Source organism: Sciurus vulgaris (assembly GCF_902686455.1).
Source record: "Sciurus vulgaris genome assembly, chromosome: 11".
Taxonomy (NCBI): domain Eukaryota; kingdom Metazoa; phylum Chordata; class Mammalia; order Rodentia; family Sciuridae; genus Sciurus; species Sciurus vulgaris.
The window spans coordinates 75,960,508-75,979,867 of NC_136472.1; the positions used below are offsets into that span (position 1 = coordinate 75,960,508).

The 19,360-nt window shown below is 45.5% G+C and overlaps 1 protein-coding gene across 11 annotated transcripts in view; it reads right to left on the reverse strand.

Moving 5' to 3' along the window:
• Positions 1–19,360, reverse strand: part of TENM4 (teneurin transmembrane protein 4) — a 737,381-nt gene that overhangs the window by 13,908 nt on the left and 704,113 nt on the right. For all 11 annotated transcript variants that reach the window (XM_079105080.1, XM_079105086.1, XM_079105077.1 and 8 more), the window contains 4 exons: positions 12,574–12,746; positions 7,092–7,327; positions 3,179–3,475; positions 126–1,740 (listed from right to left, as the gene is read on the reverse strand). In XM_079105080.1, coding sequence (XP_078961206.1) covers positions 126–1,740; positions 3,179–3,475; positions 7,092–7,327; positions 12,574–12,746 — 2,321 coding nt within the window. The remainder of the gene's footprint in view (positions 1–125; positions 1,741–3,178; positions 3,476–7,091; positions 7,328–12,573; positions 12,747–19,360) is intronic.

The following is a 19,360-nucleotide window of genomic DNA, read 5'->3' on the forward strand; positions in this document are numbered from 1 at the left end:
CCCTCAGGTAAAGTTAATGTTTCCTGTCACCCCAGAGTAACTTAGTCTTCTCAAGGAAGACTAAGTCTTGCCAAGTGACCAGAGCCATGGAGGGGGTCCCACACTCTGAAGGGCCCAGTCCTTACCTGTCATGAAGCACTTGATGTCCTGAGAGTTGCTGATTGGGTTGTTGTTTTTAAACATATAGAGATTAAAAGGCATGATGTTACTGCTGCTAAGGTGCTTCCACAGCTCATGGTCTGGGCTAGTCCAGCGTCCAGCCAGCACATCGTAATCCCGTCGGCCCATGTGGACGAGCTTGGTGAGTGGATCATAAAGGCCGCCGTGGTAGCCGATGATGATCTGGAAGTTGGGGTTGGTGTCCATGTAGATCTCCCCATAGGCCGTGTATAGGATCTGCTTGATCATCAAGCCTGTTCCACTGAAGACAGCAAGAGGGGTTCCGATGTTGTCACAAGCGATATAAAACTCGTCACCACTGCTCAGCTCCATGGCAAAGAGGTGGCCCTGCAGGTCATAGTAGAGGGATGTGATCTCAGAGCTGGAGTGGTTGTAAAGGTGGGTGACCTTGGTGGGGTTGGTCAGGTCTGCATAGAAGAACTGTAGGTGGTGACTGTGGCTGCTCTTGCTGGACACCCGCCGGCCCAGGCCATCGTAGCGGTACCTGACGCTCCAGCCACCAGCCCGGTTGTAGGCCTTGATAAGCAGGCCAGCTGAGTTGTACTCGAAGATGTCTCCACCCCGCTGCCTCAGGAAGCCATCCTCATCCATCTTGTACTGCACGTCACCCAGCCTGGTGATGCGGTCTCGGAGGTCGTACCGTAGTGGGGTTAGCCGTGCACTGTTCCCAGGACTCAGCAAGTGCAGGTTCCCATTGAGGTCATAGCTGTAGCGCCAGAGTGGTTTGTCATTGATGGAGACTGTCTGCAGCTGGCCATCAGCATCATACTCATAGGAGTAGCGGGTGGTGTTGGCGTAGGGTCCCACCTTCAGCTCCTTCTTCACCACTCGCCCCATGTTGTCATACTGGACTGTCATCCAGTACATGAGTGATCGGAAAATCTCATATTGCACTTCCTTCATCCTGCCATACGCATCAAAATGCTTGGTGTGGGTCATGACTGCTGTGGTAATGATCTGGTTAATGTCATAGTAGATGACACCAAACTTCCCAAACTGCTCTGTCTTGCCTGACACATCATCATAACGATAGAGATCGATGGGCAGTGGGGTCTCGTTGATCACAGCCTGCATGCTGGTCACCCGGAAACTGTTGTCATAGTTATAATCAAAACGGGCATTGACCATGCCTTCCTCGGTGAAGCGGAAGATCTGCCTGTCGATCAGGGGCCCGATCTGGCGGTAGCGGATGGTGCAGGTGAAGCCCTCATTCTGTAGGTTGACGGTCTTCAGCATGCCTGCGGTCTCATCATAGGTGAAGCTCACCTTGGTCGTGTCGTACAGTGTCTCAGCCAGCTTCGACAGCTTGCCGTACTTATATATCACCCTGCGACCGGTGCCCAAGTAGAAGGTGTGGAGCAGGTGTCCATCCTCGGTGAAGTCCTGTATGACTGAGGCATTGCCTTCGGGGGGCTGGTAGATGTTCCTGTAGTAGCCCACTGAGCGAATGGTCTCTAGCGTCTGCCGGGCCACATTGGGCATTGTCACGGAAGAGAGGCGGTCGTTCTTGTCGAACTCGAAGATGTATTGCCTCTGACTGTGGAGGAGCAGCACCATGGACTGGAGGGAGAGGAAAACCAAGAGATGAGAGGAGGAGCCAGGAAGGAAGGCTAGGGTGCCCAGGGATCAAGGAAAAGAAAAAAGTCCAAGGAAAGTGGTCCTGGGTGATGCCCAACCAGAGTCTTCCAACCAGCGTGCCATAGGATGCTGCAAACAGGTTATTATGGGTGTGCTGTGGTGGTGTGTTCTCTGGCCCTTGGTCCTGGCATGGCTGGGCCCTAGAACACTCAGGCCATTTGCTTTCCTCCTGTGGGCAACTCCTTGGTATAGCACCTGCCTGATCACTTCTGCGTGTGATGGGATGTGAGGAAGGTTGGGATACACTGGCTTAAAGTATTTCAACAGCCCCCCTACAGGCTTTCTTGCAGCAAACTTCTCAAATCAATCTTCCTACTCAAACAAGGTATTCTCTAAAACACAGTCCCATGATGTCATCTGCTGGCTGAGCAGCTTCCATGGACTCCCTGTGCTTACAATGAAGACCATGTCTGAGAAGGGCACACGAGACTTTGCTCAATTGCTCATATGGTACCAGGTCAGAGGTGGGCTGTGATAGGGAGAGCCTGGTGTCTAGCAGCAGATCTAATGTGTGGCTCTGGGGTATTTCTCCCCCTTCTTGGGTTTGGCTTTTTAGTTGGATGACCTTCAAGTTCTCTCCTTCAGCCTTACCACAGAACATTGCTCTCAAGAGAGACTCTCCCAGCACAGGCAGGGGACACTTACCACAGAGGAAATAGAGTCCAACCCTGGACAGGTGACCAAGGGCAGGAAACAAAGTGGGGTCTGAGTACCGGAATTGGGGCATGAAGTTCAGACTCTTTTTTCAGGAAAAAGTCTGCAGATAACAGGCCCAGACACGTCTAGACATTAAAGCAACGATTTTCTCTTATTTGGGACCAACTTTTGATTTTAGATCATCTCTGATTCATTGTCCCTGGATGAAATGAAACCTGACCTAAAGCAGAAGGGATTTACTGAAGCCATACCCAGTGCCAAAAGCCCAGGATTAAGTGCCTCCTGACTAGTTCCAGTCTCCAGGCTTCTGCTTGGTTCTCCATGATGGAATTGCACTAAGTGCTAGACCTCAGAGCAGACCCCTGCCCTGTGTCAGAATCATGAGTTTTGCTTTGTGAATCTAATTAGTGCTTGGCTCTGTTCCCACCTCCGCTCTCAGGCAAGGCCTTGATATTTTCCTTCCCCAGGACCTCTACCTGCCACACCACCACCATGATCCATCCAGACGCCTCTTGGGCCCCCGAGCCCTTGCTGGTGGATTTTCCCGATCATTTATTTTTGGAAAACAATTATCTCCCTTTTGGAGACTACCAGGTCAGACTTATTCCACTAAAGTCAGCAGGCTAGGCTTGACCATGGGCTAGGCCATAATGATGGATCTTTTATATGGCAAGGATAGTGACGGAGGGAGACAGACACCTGCCTTCTCTAAGTACGTGTAGCTCCATGTCTTCCCATCAGCAAAAATCCTGGATGTGATCCGACCCGCCTGGTCATATTCCATTCGCTCGGACATGATGCCCCTCTGGATGCCAGCAATGTGGCCCCCAGGGGAGTAGGTCACATTGACACCATTCAGCCTGCTGCTGGGTGACCAGAGGCTGGGCCTCCCTGCCTGGTCATACAGGATCCGAAGGGTGAACTTGCGGTGGTCATCATAGATCTTCTCTGTGCGGGTCACCCGATCAAAGTCCAGAGACAGGAGGTTCCGGTTGTGAACCTGGGGAAGGGATAATAAAGAAACAGAAAATTAGCCTGGACATTGAATTTTGTCTGATGACCAATGTAGCTCTCGATTGTGCTGAGAAGCTTGTAAGTAGAGGAGGCAGCACAGGTTGTGGGCGTCAACACACACGGGTTTGATTCCTGGCTCTGTCACTTGTTGGCTCTGTGATGTTTTATCTGTGAGATGGGAATGATAATGCCAACTGCACAGGGCATTATGTGAGGACAGAGACAAGGCAGATGTTAGGCAAATAGTAGCTGTGACGGAAGAGGATTCACTTGATTTTCTAATGTGATTTTTCAATGAGGACATTAGAAAAAAAAAAAGACAGCTCTCTCTTGGCTCCCTCCTAAAAACAGAGCAACCAAGTAGGTCGAGCAAATAAAATACCTGACACATCAATTCTGTGCCGCACACTGTGCCATGTTTGACCCTGAAGAAAACAAAACCCTCGGAAGTGAAGGCATTTGCTGCAGATCTCATGGCTGGGTAACAACCAAGTCTGTTCCTGACTCTCACCACGGTGACATTTTGAGACACTCAGTAGTTCTCTGGGCAAGTCCTGGCCTTCTTGGGGTTCTGGACTTCCTACCCCTCTGGGATTTCTCCTGCCCTTGCCCACAGTCAGGGCTTCTTGATCACCTGTCAGCTCCTAAGACATTGCCATTTCCTCCCAACCCCTTCTCCTCCTCCTTCTAGAGCCCTGGGAGGCAGTGGGTGTTTGTGCCTGGGGTAGTTTTTCTGGCTGTGGGCTGGTTGGGTCCTGTCCCAGCTTCAGAATGCCTTGCTCTTGACTTCGGAATCAGGAGCCACTTGGGCTGCTGGGTCAGCATGCAATTCAATTTCTTTGCAGAGTCAGAAATATAGGGCTCCCTAAAAGGTAGCAGTAGATCAGAGTTTTCACAGTTTAGTAAAGATACATGTTGGGGATTAATTTCTGAATTTGGATCTGGACCTTAGGCACTGATTGCCCCTGAAACCCTGCCAGGTACTCTGAAGCTAAAATGCTGGTTCCCTCTGATGGCCACCTGGCCTCATGGGACTTTTGGGCACATATTCTGTCTTCTCCACTATACTGGTTAAGGTTGACAGGTAAGAAGACCCAAGAGGAAAGCAGATTGTTAGGTCACATGATTCAAAATGGCACAAGGGGCCTGAGGTAATGAAATCTGTGTGTGTGTATGTGTGTGTGTGTGTTGGGGTAGGGGGGAAGCTCAGGTATAGGAATTAAGACCAGGAGCCAGCCTCAACTTTGTGATGGGCTTTTCTGTGTGCCGTTGGACAAATGTCTTCCTCTCTCTGAGTCCCGATTTCTTCCTCTGTATAACCGCAGAGTTGTTGTGAGGATGGGAGAATCTTAAGTAAATTACCTAGTGGAATGCTAGACACATAGAGGGTACTGGATAAATGGTTGAGATTATTTCCATTAAGTGACAGCAAATGTTCATGGTCAGTCTCAGAGGAAGGAGAGATGTGTATGTCTTCCCCTATCCCCACTCAAGTTCTAAGGCCTTGAAAATAAGGATTTATAATGACGATACTGAGATGATTTTAGCGGCGAATGGCCTGGTTATAATAAGGTTGTCTTCCCTGGGGTAATCGAACACAATTGCAGAAGCAAAAACAGTGTGGCAGACAATTCCTGTGAAAAATCAAAGGCACTGGAGGCTGAAGCGGTGTTCTTTGCAGAGACGGTACATGGAGAGACGGGGCTGCACTACCCATGAGACGGGACTTGGTAAGGTAACTTTTGGAAGGTTCTCCTATGGTGGCCCCCAGGGTGGTGCCACCCACACAGCTGCCCCCACACCCCCTGGGATCCTTGTGAAGAGGAACTGTACCTCTGTGGCAAAAATTAATAAAATTGAATTAAGCAGCTCACTGGGGAGCACCTAATGCTTCCTGTGCTCAGCAGTGGCGGCCATGAGATTATTTTACATCTTTCTTTGTTAAAAAAGTTCCCAGTCATATAAAAAATGAGCTCCATTATGGGAAGGCACACCCGGCTAACATTCTAATTCCACATGCTGCCACTGTGGGTGGCCATTTATTTGGGGAGGAAGCAGAGATGTGGCCACCCGACTAGAGCATCATCCATCTTAGGCTGGGAGAGAGACCAATTAAAGCCTGGGAAACTTTTGGTGCAGTTCACATGGCAGAGGGAAAATCCTAACAGTACTAATCACTGCCTTTATAGAGCACCTGCGATCTATGGCGCTGGGCTAGGTGCTTTGAATATGTTATCTTGTTTCTCAGAGGAACCTGAGGCTCAGAGGAATTGCTAAGGCTACACACGTGGCCCAGCAGGAATCCAGCCTAGTCTAACTTCCCATTTCGCACACTGCCTCAGATGTGCAGGAAGGGCTATTTGAGAATTCTGATAGGGTCTCAGCGAGGTCACAGAGAACAAAGGCTAGGAGGTCTTCCTGAGGGAACTAGCAGGAGGCTCTTTCCCACGTTACTAGAGCATTGGATTGAGTTGTTGGGAACAAAGGAAGCCTGGTTTTCTGGGTTCTAGTTTTTGATACTGGATGTCACTTAACATTTTGGTATCTGTCGTGGGCCTACTTCATAGTCTTACTTTGTAGTCTTTACCACGACTTGGTTCTTTCACGACCTAGAAAGACTCTGGAAACATTACTGGCCCTCTCTGGCCTTTGGTCGCCTACACGTAGAGAAGAGGGACTTGGTGGGCTTTCTTTGTGGAAAGGCACAAAGGGAGCCCGAGCTGTGCAGCTGCGAGGATGCCTCTGTGGTGGGGGTGCTGGGAAGATCTGGCTCTGCTCTGTGGTGCACTTCAGCTCAGCGAACATCTCCTGAGCACCTGTGGTCTACAAAGTGCTGGGTGGAAAGCCAGGCCTAGGTCACTAGCTCTCAATCTGTCCCTTCCTTTCTGAAGCTGGAGGGAAAAGCTGCTGGGCAGTGAGACCCCAGGCCACAGCCACACTCCACTCATTGGGGGGTGAGCAGAGAGGCACTGGATCAGGCCATCCACTCCTTGCCAGGTGCTCTGAAATGCCACACCATGAGGCCAGACCCCAGCAGTGACAGCTATGGTGAAGTCATTTTGGACATTTAGGAAGGGTCACTCTTCCTGGAAAAAGACTGTGGCTTAGGTTCCAAAGAGCTACAAAGGAATTTTGGGACACATTAGCAGTAGTACTAACGGTTGAAATAATAGCACCGACAAGAAGAGTAGCTGTTGTTGACCACCAGGTCTGCACCAGACACCTTCTTTACATGTTTTACCTCTAATCCTTGTGCAACTTCTAAAATTAGTTCTATCTTCCTCCTTTTATGGAGAATAAGATTGAAACACTAAGATGACTGACAAACCCAAGTTCACTCAGGGAACAATATAAGTTGGAAATTCACCTCTGACTTAACCCCAAAGCTAGAGATCAGTCAGATTTTTAACACAAGTTAAAGCTGAAAAGACCACACAGGAGCCTCTTATTACAAGTGGTACCTGCTTTAGTTCCCTGCTTTGCAGGCAAGGAAACTAAGGTCTCAGAGAGAGTTCTGAGAACGACCCCGCTCTTAGGGTTCTCCTCATCCTTTCATGACATGCACTCCTCTTGGGCGCAGTGGCCTCTAGGGCCTTGCTCACCCGCAGCCGGCGCCCGAAGACAGTGACCTGGCCTCGGGCCTGCTCCTTGCGCTGCCGCCACTCCACCAGGTTGAGGCCATTGTCGATGGGCAGGGTGACATTCCTCTTGCCCACTGTGGGGTTGACAGTACCAGCCAATAGGTGGGGCTCAGTCTGCAGTGCCACCTCCATGCCATTGGCCAGCAGCAGCCGCAGAGAGCCATCAGCCCCGATGTAGTAGCTGTTCCGGACTTGGTCTGAAGGAGAGGAGAACACGGGTGCTCAGGAGGGCTGCGGATGGAGGCAGAGGTGGGCATTCACACGTTTCTCCCAAGTAATATGTTATCACGAAAGAAAATTAGGAAAATACATGGACAAGAATATTCATAATCTGAGGACTCAAATAAGAATGCTAGAAATATTTTGCATATTTGTAGATTTTAGGGTCTTTCCCAAAATACTTAAAGTTTTAAATAAACATGGAATTCTTGACCCATCATTGCATTATATCATACCCATGAATATTTTTCATAAACATTTTTCTTAATGACTATAAAGTAGTCCATCATATGGAAGTACTATAATTTATTTAAACATGCCCCAACTAGGCATTCAGTGTGTTTCCAGTTTTTCACAATTACAAGTAACACTGCAAATAAATATATTTCAAATATTAGGCTGAATGAAAGAAGACACAAAAGGCCCCGTGTTGTATGAGACCACATGTTTTTTAACTTGCTTATTTACTTATTGGTACTTGGAATTGAACCCAGGAGTGCTCTACCACTGAGATACACCCCCAGCCCTTTTTATTTTGAGATAGTGTCTTGCTAAGTTGGTAAGGCTGACCTTCAATTTGGGATTCTCTTGCCTCAGCCTCCTGAGTCACTGGGATCATAGGCATGTGCCACTGTCCCCAAATGTATAAATTCATGTATAGTAAATGTCTAGAGTAGGTAAATCTAGAGAGATAGAAAGTAGGCTGACTAATGGTTGCCAGGGCTTGAGGAGCAGAAGAGATTGCTAATAGGTATGAGATTTCTTTTTGAGGTGTTAAAAATGTCCCAGAATTAGATGATAGTGATGGTGGCACAACTTTGTAAATATAATAAATTCCTTGAATTGTCCATTTCAAAAGGGTGAACTTTGGGACTGGGGGCATGGCTTAGTGGTAGAACACTTGCCTGGAATGCTCAAGGCCATGTGTTTGATCCCTGCACCCCATAAAAATAAATAAATAAGAGATCGAATGCTTTAGCGTATTTATAAAAGTAGTAAATTTTATGGTATGTTGTTGTATTTTAATTAAAAATTTTTCCTTGCATTAATCAGTATCTCCATTTTGGATTAATCAAATCCAAAATTTCCATTTGGGATTAATCAAAATAGATTCCTAAGGGTAGGATTACTAGAGCATTTTTAAGTCTGTTGATATGCTCTAGGATAAAAGTGTTCTTTATAACAAGGTGAAAAATAATACTTAAATCACTGACAGAATGCTGCATATACACACTTTTTAAATTGTTATCAGAAATATATGACAATGGTTTTAAAATAGCTCTGATTAGAAAAGTTAAATTTAATTGAAACATTTAAATTTAGCTCCTTAGATAAAGAAACTGCTGGAGAAAAAGGTAAACTTCATCTTTAAAATGCACACTGAGTTCTCTTCTGAAAATGGGAACAGTATCTCTGGGCTTGTGTGGGACTCTCCCTCCTTTGCTCTTCCTCGTGTTTCCTGTCTTTAGAGGAAGCTAGCCCAAGTCCTCCCTGCAGGGTTCTGCTCATATGTCATATCTTCCCAGATGCCCCCTGTTCCTCTGGTCAGAGGAACACCTTCCCTCCTGCACACGTCTCAGCCTCTGTGTGGGCTCATCAGTGGCTCACAGCTGAGTGGGGCAGGGTCCACTGCTCTGCAGTGAACATACTCTCCAATGTCTGCATGCTCATGGAGAGGTGCCACTGCACAGAGACTAAGACCGTGGGCTTGGGTTCCAGCTCTGCCACGGTCTTGCTGCGAGACCTTGGCCATGTGCATGGCCTGGTGTGCCTCTCTTGCTTCACTGTATAATACGGGTAGTAACTTTGCCCTTGTCTCACAGGGATGCTCTGAGAGTGAAGCGAGAGGAACGCGAGGAGCTAAGGACGGGACATGCCAGGTGGTGCTATGTAAATGTTGGCTATTTCTAGTTTAATGTGCGTGACACTGAGGTGGTCACCACATTCTCGTCTCTCCTCTCTCTCTACCACCCCACTTCACACAACTATAATAGTGAACTTTTGTAGTACTGTTCATGGTCCTTCAATAGCTCTTCCTTCAAAAAAAAAAAAAAAAAAAAAAAAGCCCTTCCTTGCTTTTAGTGGCCAAAAGAATGGGCTATGGAGCCTATTTATCTAAGTCCAAATATTCTTTCAGGTGTGTGACTTAGGGCAAGCTACTTAACTGCTTTTTGCCTTCATTTGGAAAATGGAGATATTAGCAAGACCTGCCTAACCAGCTTGGAATCAGGATTAAATAAGATTATGAGTATAAAATGCTAAAAACAATACTTTTGTAGTTGAAAAGTGTGCCAGAAATGTTAGGCATCTTTATTGTTATACTTTTATGTACAGTAAATATTTGCTTGATTAATCTAGATATGATCTAGGTTACGTCAAGTCACAAGGTTATAGTTTTCTTTGGAAATGCTCACCAAATCTTCTCTGTTAGAATGATATCAAATTGGTCACCCTTCTTATACTCCCTTTGCCTTTGATCTTTTCACACTTTCTCCATTGCACACATGAATTCTAAAATCTGCCCCAAAGTTGCTATGCATCATTCGCTGACAATCTGTATTTTACTTCCTCTGAAGAGTGAAAAAGCCTGTCAATTTATCTTTTTAGAGCTACTCCTTGCTGCATCCACATATGTCCATTACTAGGGACTTTGGATGAACCGGCATCTGCAGAGGCCTATGTCACACGATCCTCACTTAATGCAGGCTGTGACTTCCCAAGGCTGCTGCTCATTAGTAGATGCTTCTTATTACTTCCCAGAGCTCAGACAGAATGAAATGAAAGGGCTCTTCGCCAGGACTCTACTGAGGCGGATGTGAAGCCAAGCATCTGAGCCTGGTGTGCAAGAAGCAAAGGGAGCTTGACAGTGATATGAAAGGGGGAAACAGGTACTGTAGCTCTTGGATCCCAGGATGCACTTTTCCTTTTCACATCTCAATGTTCTGAAATTGGAATGTGTCTTACAGGCCAACTATGCATTTCAAGCAGTGTGTCCTTTTTTCCTCCACCTGAAAAACTTATTAAATTGATGGTACATTTTAACATAGAGGAATATGGCACTCTGGAATTTTAAAAAGTTGCCCAAATATAAGAAGACTGCATAAATCTTTGGGGAAAAAATGCTCAAAGCAGGTGGAGTAGTATGCAGTAGATGGATAACACAATTCTTCACCACTGGGAAGAAAACAGACCTGAAGGAAAGCATCTGGAGGAATCATTGGCCCTGCTATCATGGCTGGTTGGGAGCTGGTGTCTTCTGTTGGCAGTAACCCTGCCAGGGGATAAATTCTTGGGGTGTCTCAATCCACTGTTAAAGGTGCTTGGTGGGTAATGATGTCTGTCTCATTCCACCATTTTTCATACCCCCTCCCTCTCATTTCCCTCTATGTAATCTAAAGTTCCTCCATTCTTCTCCCACCCCTCTCCACCCCCATTATATATTATCATCCACTTATCAGGGAAAACATTTGGCCTTTGGTTTTGGGTGATTGGCTTATTTTACTTAGCATGATATTCTCCAATTCCATCCATTTATCTGCAAATGCCATAATATTATTCTTCTTTATGGCTGAATAATATTCCATTGTGTATTTTTTACCACAGTTTCTTTATCCATTCATCTGTTGAATAGGTAGGTTGGTTCCACAACCTAGCTATTATGAATTGAGCTGCTATAAATATTGACGTGGCTGCGTTACTGTAGTATGCTAATTTTAAGTCCTTTGGGTATAAACCGAGGAGTGGGATAACTGGGTCAAAAGGTGGGTCCATTCCAAGTTTTCTGAGGATTCTCCACACTGCTTTCCTGAGGACTGCACCAATTTGCAACTCCACCAGCAATGGACATCATTACCCTATGTACATGTATGATTACACGAATGGTATGAATCTACGTTGTGTACAACCGTAGAAATGAAATGATGTACCCCATTTGTGTACAATGAATCAAAATGCAGTCTGTAAAAAATTTTTAAAAAATTTAAAAAAAAAGATGCTTGGTGGGGAAGAAATGCCAGGGGTTGGGTTCTCTCTCTTTGAGTATCACTATTATTCCTTGAGTTCTTTGAAAAGTGAAGGACTACCTTCGCAAACAAAAGCCGTTGTACAAATATACAAACATTTATTCTTTTATGGTAACTCAAACTACTTATTAATCAATTAATGACTCAGTTAACCCAACAAGTACTTACAGAGGAATACTCTGCCTGGCCCATGTAAGTCTCTTTATAAATATTGTCTAAAGAGATCATCTGAGCAGCCTACAATCAGGTATTATAATGCAGCCCCATTTTCCAGACCCAGAAACTGAGGCTCAGATAAGACAGACCCCTTCTAGTTCACATGGAGGGAACTGGCACAGTGGGCACAGGGGCCCTGGGTTCCTCCATGACCCCATACTGCCTCACACCACTCAACACAATTTCAACTTGCTTTCTTTTCCTGGAGCATGAAACTGAGGGATATGGTAGGTAATGTTAGTGGCAGAGTCAGAACTTGAAAGTGGCCTCTCATTTTTAGCATAAAGCTTCTTTATCTTGCTTTGTGGCAAAGCCTTTGGGTGTAGAAAGAGCCATCAGAGGGTGAGAAAGTCAGGCAGGGCTTTTTAGGGATTTTTTTTTTTTTTTCCCAAGAAAGCTTCAAGCCCACCCTGGGACACCACATCCCATGAGAACAGTTGAGGCAAGACAACTGACAGCAAGGTTCCATCATGAGATTTACCTGAAACTAAAAGACCAACCTGACTCTGGGAGGATTTGACAGATGCCGAGAAGAGCCTCTTTTCTATGGAATCCTAGCAGAGGAACAAACCTCACATGGGCTTCAGGAAGGACTTCTCCATGACTAAATCCCTTTCATAATTACGTGTAATTATTCTTGTCCTTTGTCCTCCCCTGCACCAGAGTGAGTGTAAGTCTTTTAATCTGAGAGCCGTTAGGATGGCAGAATGGCGAGGTCACCTGGATTAGCAGCTAATGGATTCTCTCCCCTTTGTTCTGATGATAATGGGATGGGACAATGAAATATTACTCTGAAGCTTCTGGGAGAGAATTTCCAGGACTCTGGCTGTGTGTTTTACAAAATAGATGGCAATATGGAGAGAAACCAGTTGTAATTCTTTCCTGTACTTGGGCAGCTCCTGAAGCAGCATTTTCAAGCTCATTTTTCCTACAAAGGGATCTTCCCAGCCCTGTGTCCCAGAGGCTCCAGGCCTCGCCTGGCTTACCTTGCAGCAGTGTGTAAAAGGCACCTGAGGCAGACAGGTTGGTGGTTATGGTGACATCATCCTTGTTGGAAGTCTCTACCTGTACATGAACCGAGCTGTCTGTGTCACTTCGAAAACTGCTCACCTGGCCAGTAGGGAAGGTCACATTTGTCAGGCGGCCAAAGCTGTCATACCTGAAAGCCAAGGGATAGCATTGAGTAACAGAAATAGGACAGGACTATAGCTGGAATGTTCTACCTCATGCCACAGTTTCGTGTGTTCTGCTTTCCTTTTTGGTCAGATACAGTCCCCTATCTCCTTCATCTCCTTGCTCAAGTCTTGGTCACCTGCTGTCAACAGATGTCTAACTGGAGGAAAATGATTTATCATTCTGAGTTTTCCTTTCCTAATTCACAAAGTGCAGAGGGCACCCCAGCCCTGCCTACCACCCAGGGGTACTGTGAGGAGTATATAAAAGTGCTCCTGCTTTTTCTAGAATGCTTCCCTTGTGCCGGGGTGCTGGTGTACAGGTCATTTCCCTCTTGGGACCTCTCCAGGTCAGGAGAGGTTTGTGGAGTTAGGTTACCAGGCTGGGAATCTGGTGTCACACCACTTGGATTCTGCCACCTGCCAGCACTGTGACCCAGGAGGACCTACTCCCAGTTCATCCCTGCTTCAGCAGAGTTGAGACTGGCATAGAGAAGACAGGCAGGGAATGCTGGTTGAGCAAGTAAAGGAATGCAGGATTGGACATGCAAGGCCTCATTCCCGCTCTGTAGGAGGGGACAGGCCATGACTTAGTCACACTCTGCCTTCTGCATGACATGACAGAAACTGGACACACAGTAGGCACCTGATAAACATCTGCTGAATGCACACATGGAAGCAACTGTTCTCGCTAAGAGATACTTCAGCCATCTCCCTAGGCATCTCCCCAGAGTTTTAGTCTCCAAGACAGAAAGAGGTTTTGTATCAAGGCAGACAATTGTAATTATCATTGAAGGTAGCCTGTAATGCATAATTAAATTGAGCCTGAAGAAGATACAGTGAAAAGGCCCTATGCCTTCAAGATCTGGTTTCCATTTTATATGAGACGGCCAAAACCCTTAATTTCCACTCCTCACATTTTCCATTAGAAGGACTCAATGTCTTAATTAAATGAATATCGAATAGAACAACCAATTTGTAAAATTTTGTCTCCTATTCATTCATTTCACTACCTTTCAGAGCTTGAGAAATGCCACTAGATCTCTCTGCTGCTTGATCAATACCTGTGATTATCCCATCAGAACAGTTTCTTCCGACTCCACATGGGAAGAATTGGAACTGCCCCTTCTGTGGACCTTGAACACCTTTGCCCTGTGGGTTGCTTCTGCAGAACCCTTTCTGCTCTGCTGCAAAGCTGCTCAAACCGGTGCAGGGGCCTGGAAGGGGCAGTTCTGTGTACTCTAGATTCCAAGTGGTTGCCTTAAGCCCCCGTTCTGTGACTGGGTGACATCTGGACAATGGCTTATTTATGACTATCATGGCTTTACTTGTGGGAACCCAGAAAGCAGTGATAAGTATTCTTTCTCACCCTGAGAAATGGAAGGAATGGTGGGCATAAAGTCTTTGGAGTCAGACGGTCTAGGCCTTGAAGCCTGGCTCCACACTTGCTAGCAATGTGACCCTGGAGGATGAGTGCTCGGTTCTGTCTTCCACCTGCCTCAAACCCCCACCACAGATTACAGCATTTCGGGCAGGTTACATAATGCAGCATAACTTCGTTGAGTCTTTTGTTTCCTTTTCTGTACATGCGGATACTAACATCAAGCTCATAGAGACATTGTGAAGACCAAAAGAGGTAACATATTTAAAATGCATGTAAACTTCTTACCAGGGCCTTCAGGACCCCAGGGGACTGTCCTCATTGGAATGTCAACTCCCTGAGGCAGGCATTTCAATTGGTTATTATTGTATCCAGAACTTAGAATGCTAGACATGGAGGAGATGCTTAACAATGTGACTGACCTGATTTCTTACTGTCTCTCCTTCCAACTTCCCCTTGACACTTGTTCTGCATCTCTGACTCATTGCCCCAAAGTTTTCCCCAAACATGCCAAGCTCAGTCCGTACTGGAGGTGCTTACACTGACTGTCCCTCTGCAGGGGATGCTCTTCTCTCCATGTAGGTATGGCCAGTTTTACCATTCAAGTTTCAGTTCAAATGGGGCCTTCCCTGACCACCATTTCTAAAATAGATAGGTTGCCCATCTCTGTCACGTTATCTTACCATATTGTCTTCATTACACTTATTATTTGTTTATTCACTTATTAGTTTCCTCCTACTGAAAGATAAGCTCCATGGGGACAGGGACCTTGTCTATATTCTCAGTGCCTTGAGGATTACCCAACATATAGAAGGTACTCAGTAATATTCATTGAATGAATGAATAAATACATAATAGTAGGTATTATTGCTGATTATTCAAAACATAGATTGAAAGCAACTAAGAGTTTACCACTCCCTCCGCTCTCTGTGTGAGGAAGAGAAAGTTCACATATATTCACTGAGTATCTTTTAGGTACCAAGCATCATGCTTGTAACCATCTCTTGAGGTAGGGACTATTATTGTCATTTCACAAATGGTGATGATTAGGCTCAGAGAAGATAAGTAACTTGCCTAAAATGACACAGCTCGTAAAAGAATAGAGATTCAATGTCAGGTCTATCTGACCTTAAAGAATGTGTTCTTTCATCAAGCTTTCCATAAAAATGATGCTGTTTCAAATCAAAACCTTTGTATTCATCACTGTGTTAAAGAAAAAATTCTGTTTGGAAGTCCCAAGTGGGTCAAGAAGACTGACAGTTTTCCCTTCAAGATGCTTCGCTTGGCTACTGCTGCAGTTGACTTTTGCAGTGATGCCAGGCCCCCTCTTGGAGGGAGGATAGAGATGGCCTGATGATTGGCTTTCCATTATTTCATTCCACTGACTTTTCTTCACTCCATTTTCCCAAAGCATCTCTGGAGCACAGTGAAAGAAAACACATAAAAGATTCATCGAGTTGCCGTGAACTTGGCTCTCAGAAGAGGACTGCTAAAGGGTATCTTCGCACACTGTAAGGCCTGCTTCTTCACACTTGATACTTCATCCTGAACCACTTACTATGTGCAGCTAGCAAGGAAAATGCCAAATTGCCTCTCTGATACTAACTGTTGTTGATTTTAACTTTTTGTTCACAAAAAACATCTGAGTATTACAACTTTCATCTGCGACTGTTCCAAATACTGTCATCACCAATGAGGGAAATGGACACAGTGTCATCTGTGAATAATTAGAGTTCACAGTCCGTGCACTCCAGTAGTTCCCTTGGCCCCTGTCACCATAATGAACGGCATCACTACATCATTGTCCACTCTATAATCAGGTCAGAGCCAGGGCACTTACTGGCTTCTGCAGTAAAAATTTGTACTCACTATCTTTTTCCTATAAAATTAAGTCCCAACAATGAATTCTAGCCTGTCGGATTCCCAGGATGTAGTCCTCCTTCCCAGTGCAGTTCTATCTCTCGCCCACATTGCACTGAAGTCCAGCGTGCGGTGGAAAGCGTGTTGGGTTCAGGTTTACCTGGGGTTGAGTATTGGCTCTGACCCTTATGTCTAACATGTTGCAGAGCCAGTCAGTCTCTGTGCTGGTTATTCTGCATGCCCTCCCTCACCATTCTCTGCCCTTCTCTGTGCCCAGATAGGCTGACCTCTGCAGACTGTATCACTGGGTACCTGGGCTGGCTTGCATCTACTTTGGCTAAGTCCATGGTAGGCACTGACGAGGCACTGGCGGTCAGAACAAGCTTTTCCTCACTCTCTCCTTCGCTGCCATTTCCCCAGTAGTAGCTGCATCCATCTATGATTACAGCTTACAGATGCTTTCTCCTTCCCATGGGGCTTCAGCTGTTGTATCCTGCTTTCCCCTGACCTTGACCTTCAGCCTGAGGCTTGGTAATGGATGTTCTGTTTTTAGTGCCTGGGTGCCTCAGCATCTTTTCTTGGTCCCCTTATCCCTGTCTGTACCTCTAAAACATGCCTTCATTTGAAAGGTGTTTTGCTGAGTATCACATCTGAGTGGACAGTTTTTTTCTTTCTTTCTAAACTTCTGTCTTCTAGCGTGTGTGGTTTCTGATGAGAAGTCTGCTGTAATTTTTGTTTGTTCTTTTTTTCTGGTGCTTTGAAGATTTTCTTTTTTGCATTCAGCAGTTTGAATATGATATGTCTTGAAGTGTGTGTGTGTGTGTGTGTGTGTGTGTGTGTGTGTGAGTGTGTATTTATTCTGCTTGGTTTTTTTTTTTTTAGTTTTTGGATCTGGGGTCCATTATTAATTATGAATAATTCTTGGCCATTATCTCCTCAAATATTCCTCCTCAAATATGCCTGTTTTTCAGCTCCTCTCCTCGAATTCTGGTTATGTGTACACTAGACCATTTGATGTTGTCTCACAGTGTTTGAAGCACTCTTTTCCTCTCTTTTTCTCCTGTGTTTTCATTTGGGTAATTTCGATTGGCCTGCCTTCCTCCCTCAGCTGTGTCAGGCTGTGTCATCAGGAGCAATGAGCCCATGAGAGGCATTCTTCATCTCTGTAGCTGTGTTTCTCATTTCTAGCATTTCTGTTTGATTCTTTCTTAGACTTTCTATCTCCTTACTTAAATTATCCATCTGATCTTGCAAATTGTTCACCTTTTCCATTAGAGCTTTTGATATAATTACAGTTATTTTAAATTCCGTGAAAGATGTTTTCAACATCTGTGTCACATCAGAATATGGTTCTGATGAGACCTTTTTGCTTTGTCTTGCCCTTACGTATGTTCAGTTGAAAATGTGACATCTCCTGTGGCACAGTAGAGACTCAGGTTGACGGCTTGTGTTTGGAAATGAGTTTCCTTCTGCTGAGACTTCAGGGAGGGGGTGTGAGTTAATTTAGTTAGGAGTTGGGTTGGCTTTGAAGTTCCTCATTTCTGTGGTTGACCTCAGTGCATCATAGTCTTTAAGTTCTTTTAGTGAGTTTTTGTGCTTAGGGTGAGAAACTGGTTTGCCTACTTTTTTTCTCTTTACCTCAGTGTCTACTCCATCCTTAGCTGTAGGTCCTTTGTGCCACAAATCAGGGGTCTCCATCCACCTCTGCCCCCTTTCCATCCTTCTCCCAGCAGTGCTTTGCTCTGCACTGTTGCTTTCAGCTTTTTAACCACTAGGAGGTGGTGGTGGGTGAGTTCTCTTGTCCTGAGGAGGACTCAGCCTCAGATATGTGTGTGTCCCTGACCTTGGGGACTGTGGTCTCCTCAGTGCTCCACCCCTTCTCAGGAGGCAGTTCTGGGCTCATTACAGATTCCTGCTCCTCACTAGCACTAGTTACTTTTTCTGCTTTTCTTTCCTCATTCAGTTGCATGTGTTTCCTCCAGTGTCTAAGTAGGAGAGTGACTTGCCTTCTCTTCACAGGTGAAGGTTTTGCTCCTCAGGGGACACAGGGTGACAGGGGTCTGGGTGTACCCCTATTTGTGCTCTCCTCCTCAGCAGTTGCTCCACTCCTTCCCAGGTCTAGCAAAGCCCCCACTTTCTTAAATCTTTACTCTTTTCTGTGGAGAAACTCCTGGTGGGGGGCAGAAAACTCCTGAAGAGGATGTGGACTCCTTCAATTTCAGGTCCTAGGGCTTCACACTCTCTTGCCCATACACACTTGGCCTTGAGAAATATGGTGACCATCCTAGTGAGCTCCTTCTACTAGTTCCTGCTGCGTCCATCCCAGGGAAGCTAACTAAGCTCACATCTTATCTCGCTCTCTCTGCATGTGTCTGTCCCTCCTTGGGTCTGGGCTAGTTTGTTGCCCTATTACCTCTGAGGAGTTCAAGGAAAACTCATGAATTTGCCTGTTGTCTGGCTTATTTTCATTATAAGATTGGGAATGATGCTCTTTCTTAACTCTCATATCCCCAAGCCAAATCTGTTCATTTGATGCTTTGAGTTGACTTCTGTGTCTTTCCATGAGCACTGATAATGTTGGGAACTGGGATTTGAATCCAACCTTCTTCTCACTACAGCATATTTCCCTCCCTTTCTTTATCTCCCTTCCCTCATGAATTTATGTTTCATTTATAAAATATTTAGTGAATCATTTTCAAGGTGGCAAGCCCTCAGCTTGACACAGAGATAAATTAGTAAGGTTCTCACAATAGTTAAGGGGAACACAGCTATAACAGGAGCTGTCATCAGGCACTATGGGAGACCATAATCACCTTCTGCTAAGACACTTAGAAAAGTTGGTTGCTCTTGCCTACACAGGAAGTCAATTTTGTTTATTTACCTATTTTGTGGTACTGGGGATTGAACCCAGGTCCTTCCACATGCTAGGAAAGCACTCCACCACTGAGCTACATCTCCAGCTCTCAATTTTGGAAGGAGCCTCATGCTATCAGGACATTTTCTTAGCCACCAAATGCTCTTTGACCATGAGCCAAGTCTGACAGCATTGATACCCCTCCCTGGAGAAGAGGCCTCCATTGTATACTCCTTAGAGGTTTAAAAACCCATGGACTGAGGGAAGGAAAGTAACCTTGAATCTCCAGAGCTGTGAATTCCAAGTTGCTCTGAAGTGTGTGATGTTTATGTTAGATGTATTATTTAATCTGTTAGGAAGATCGATAAAGCCAACTTAAAACTTGTTTCAGTAATAGCCCATGTCACAGTCAGGCCTGGATAGATTTTTTTTTTTTTCAGTAGAACATTTGAATTTGAATCTACTAAACTGCCTCTTGGAGCTAAAGGGAGAAATTTCACTAGAGC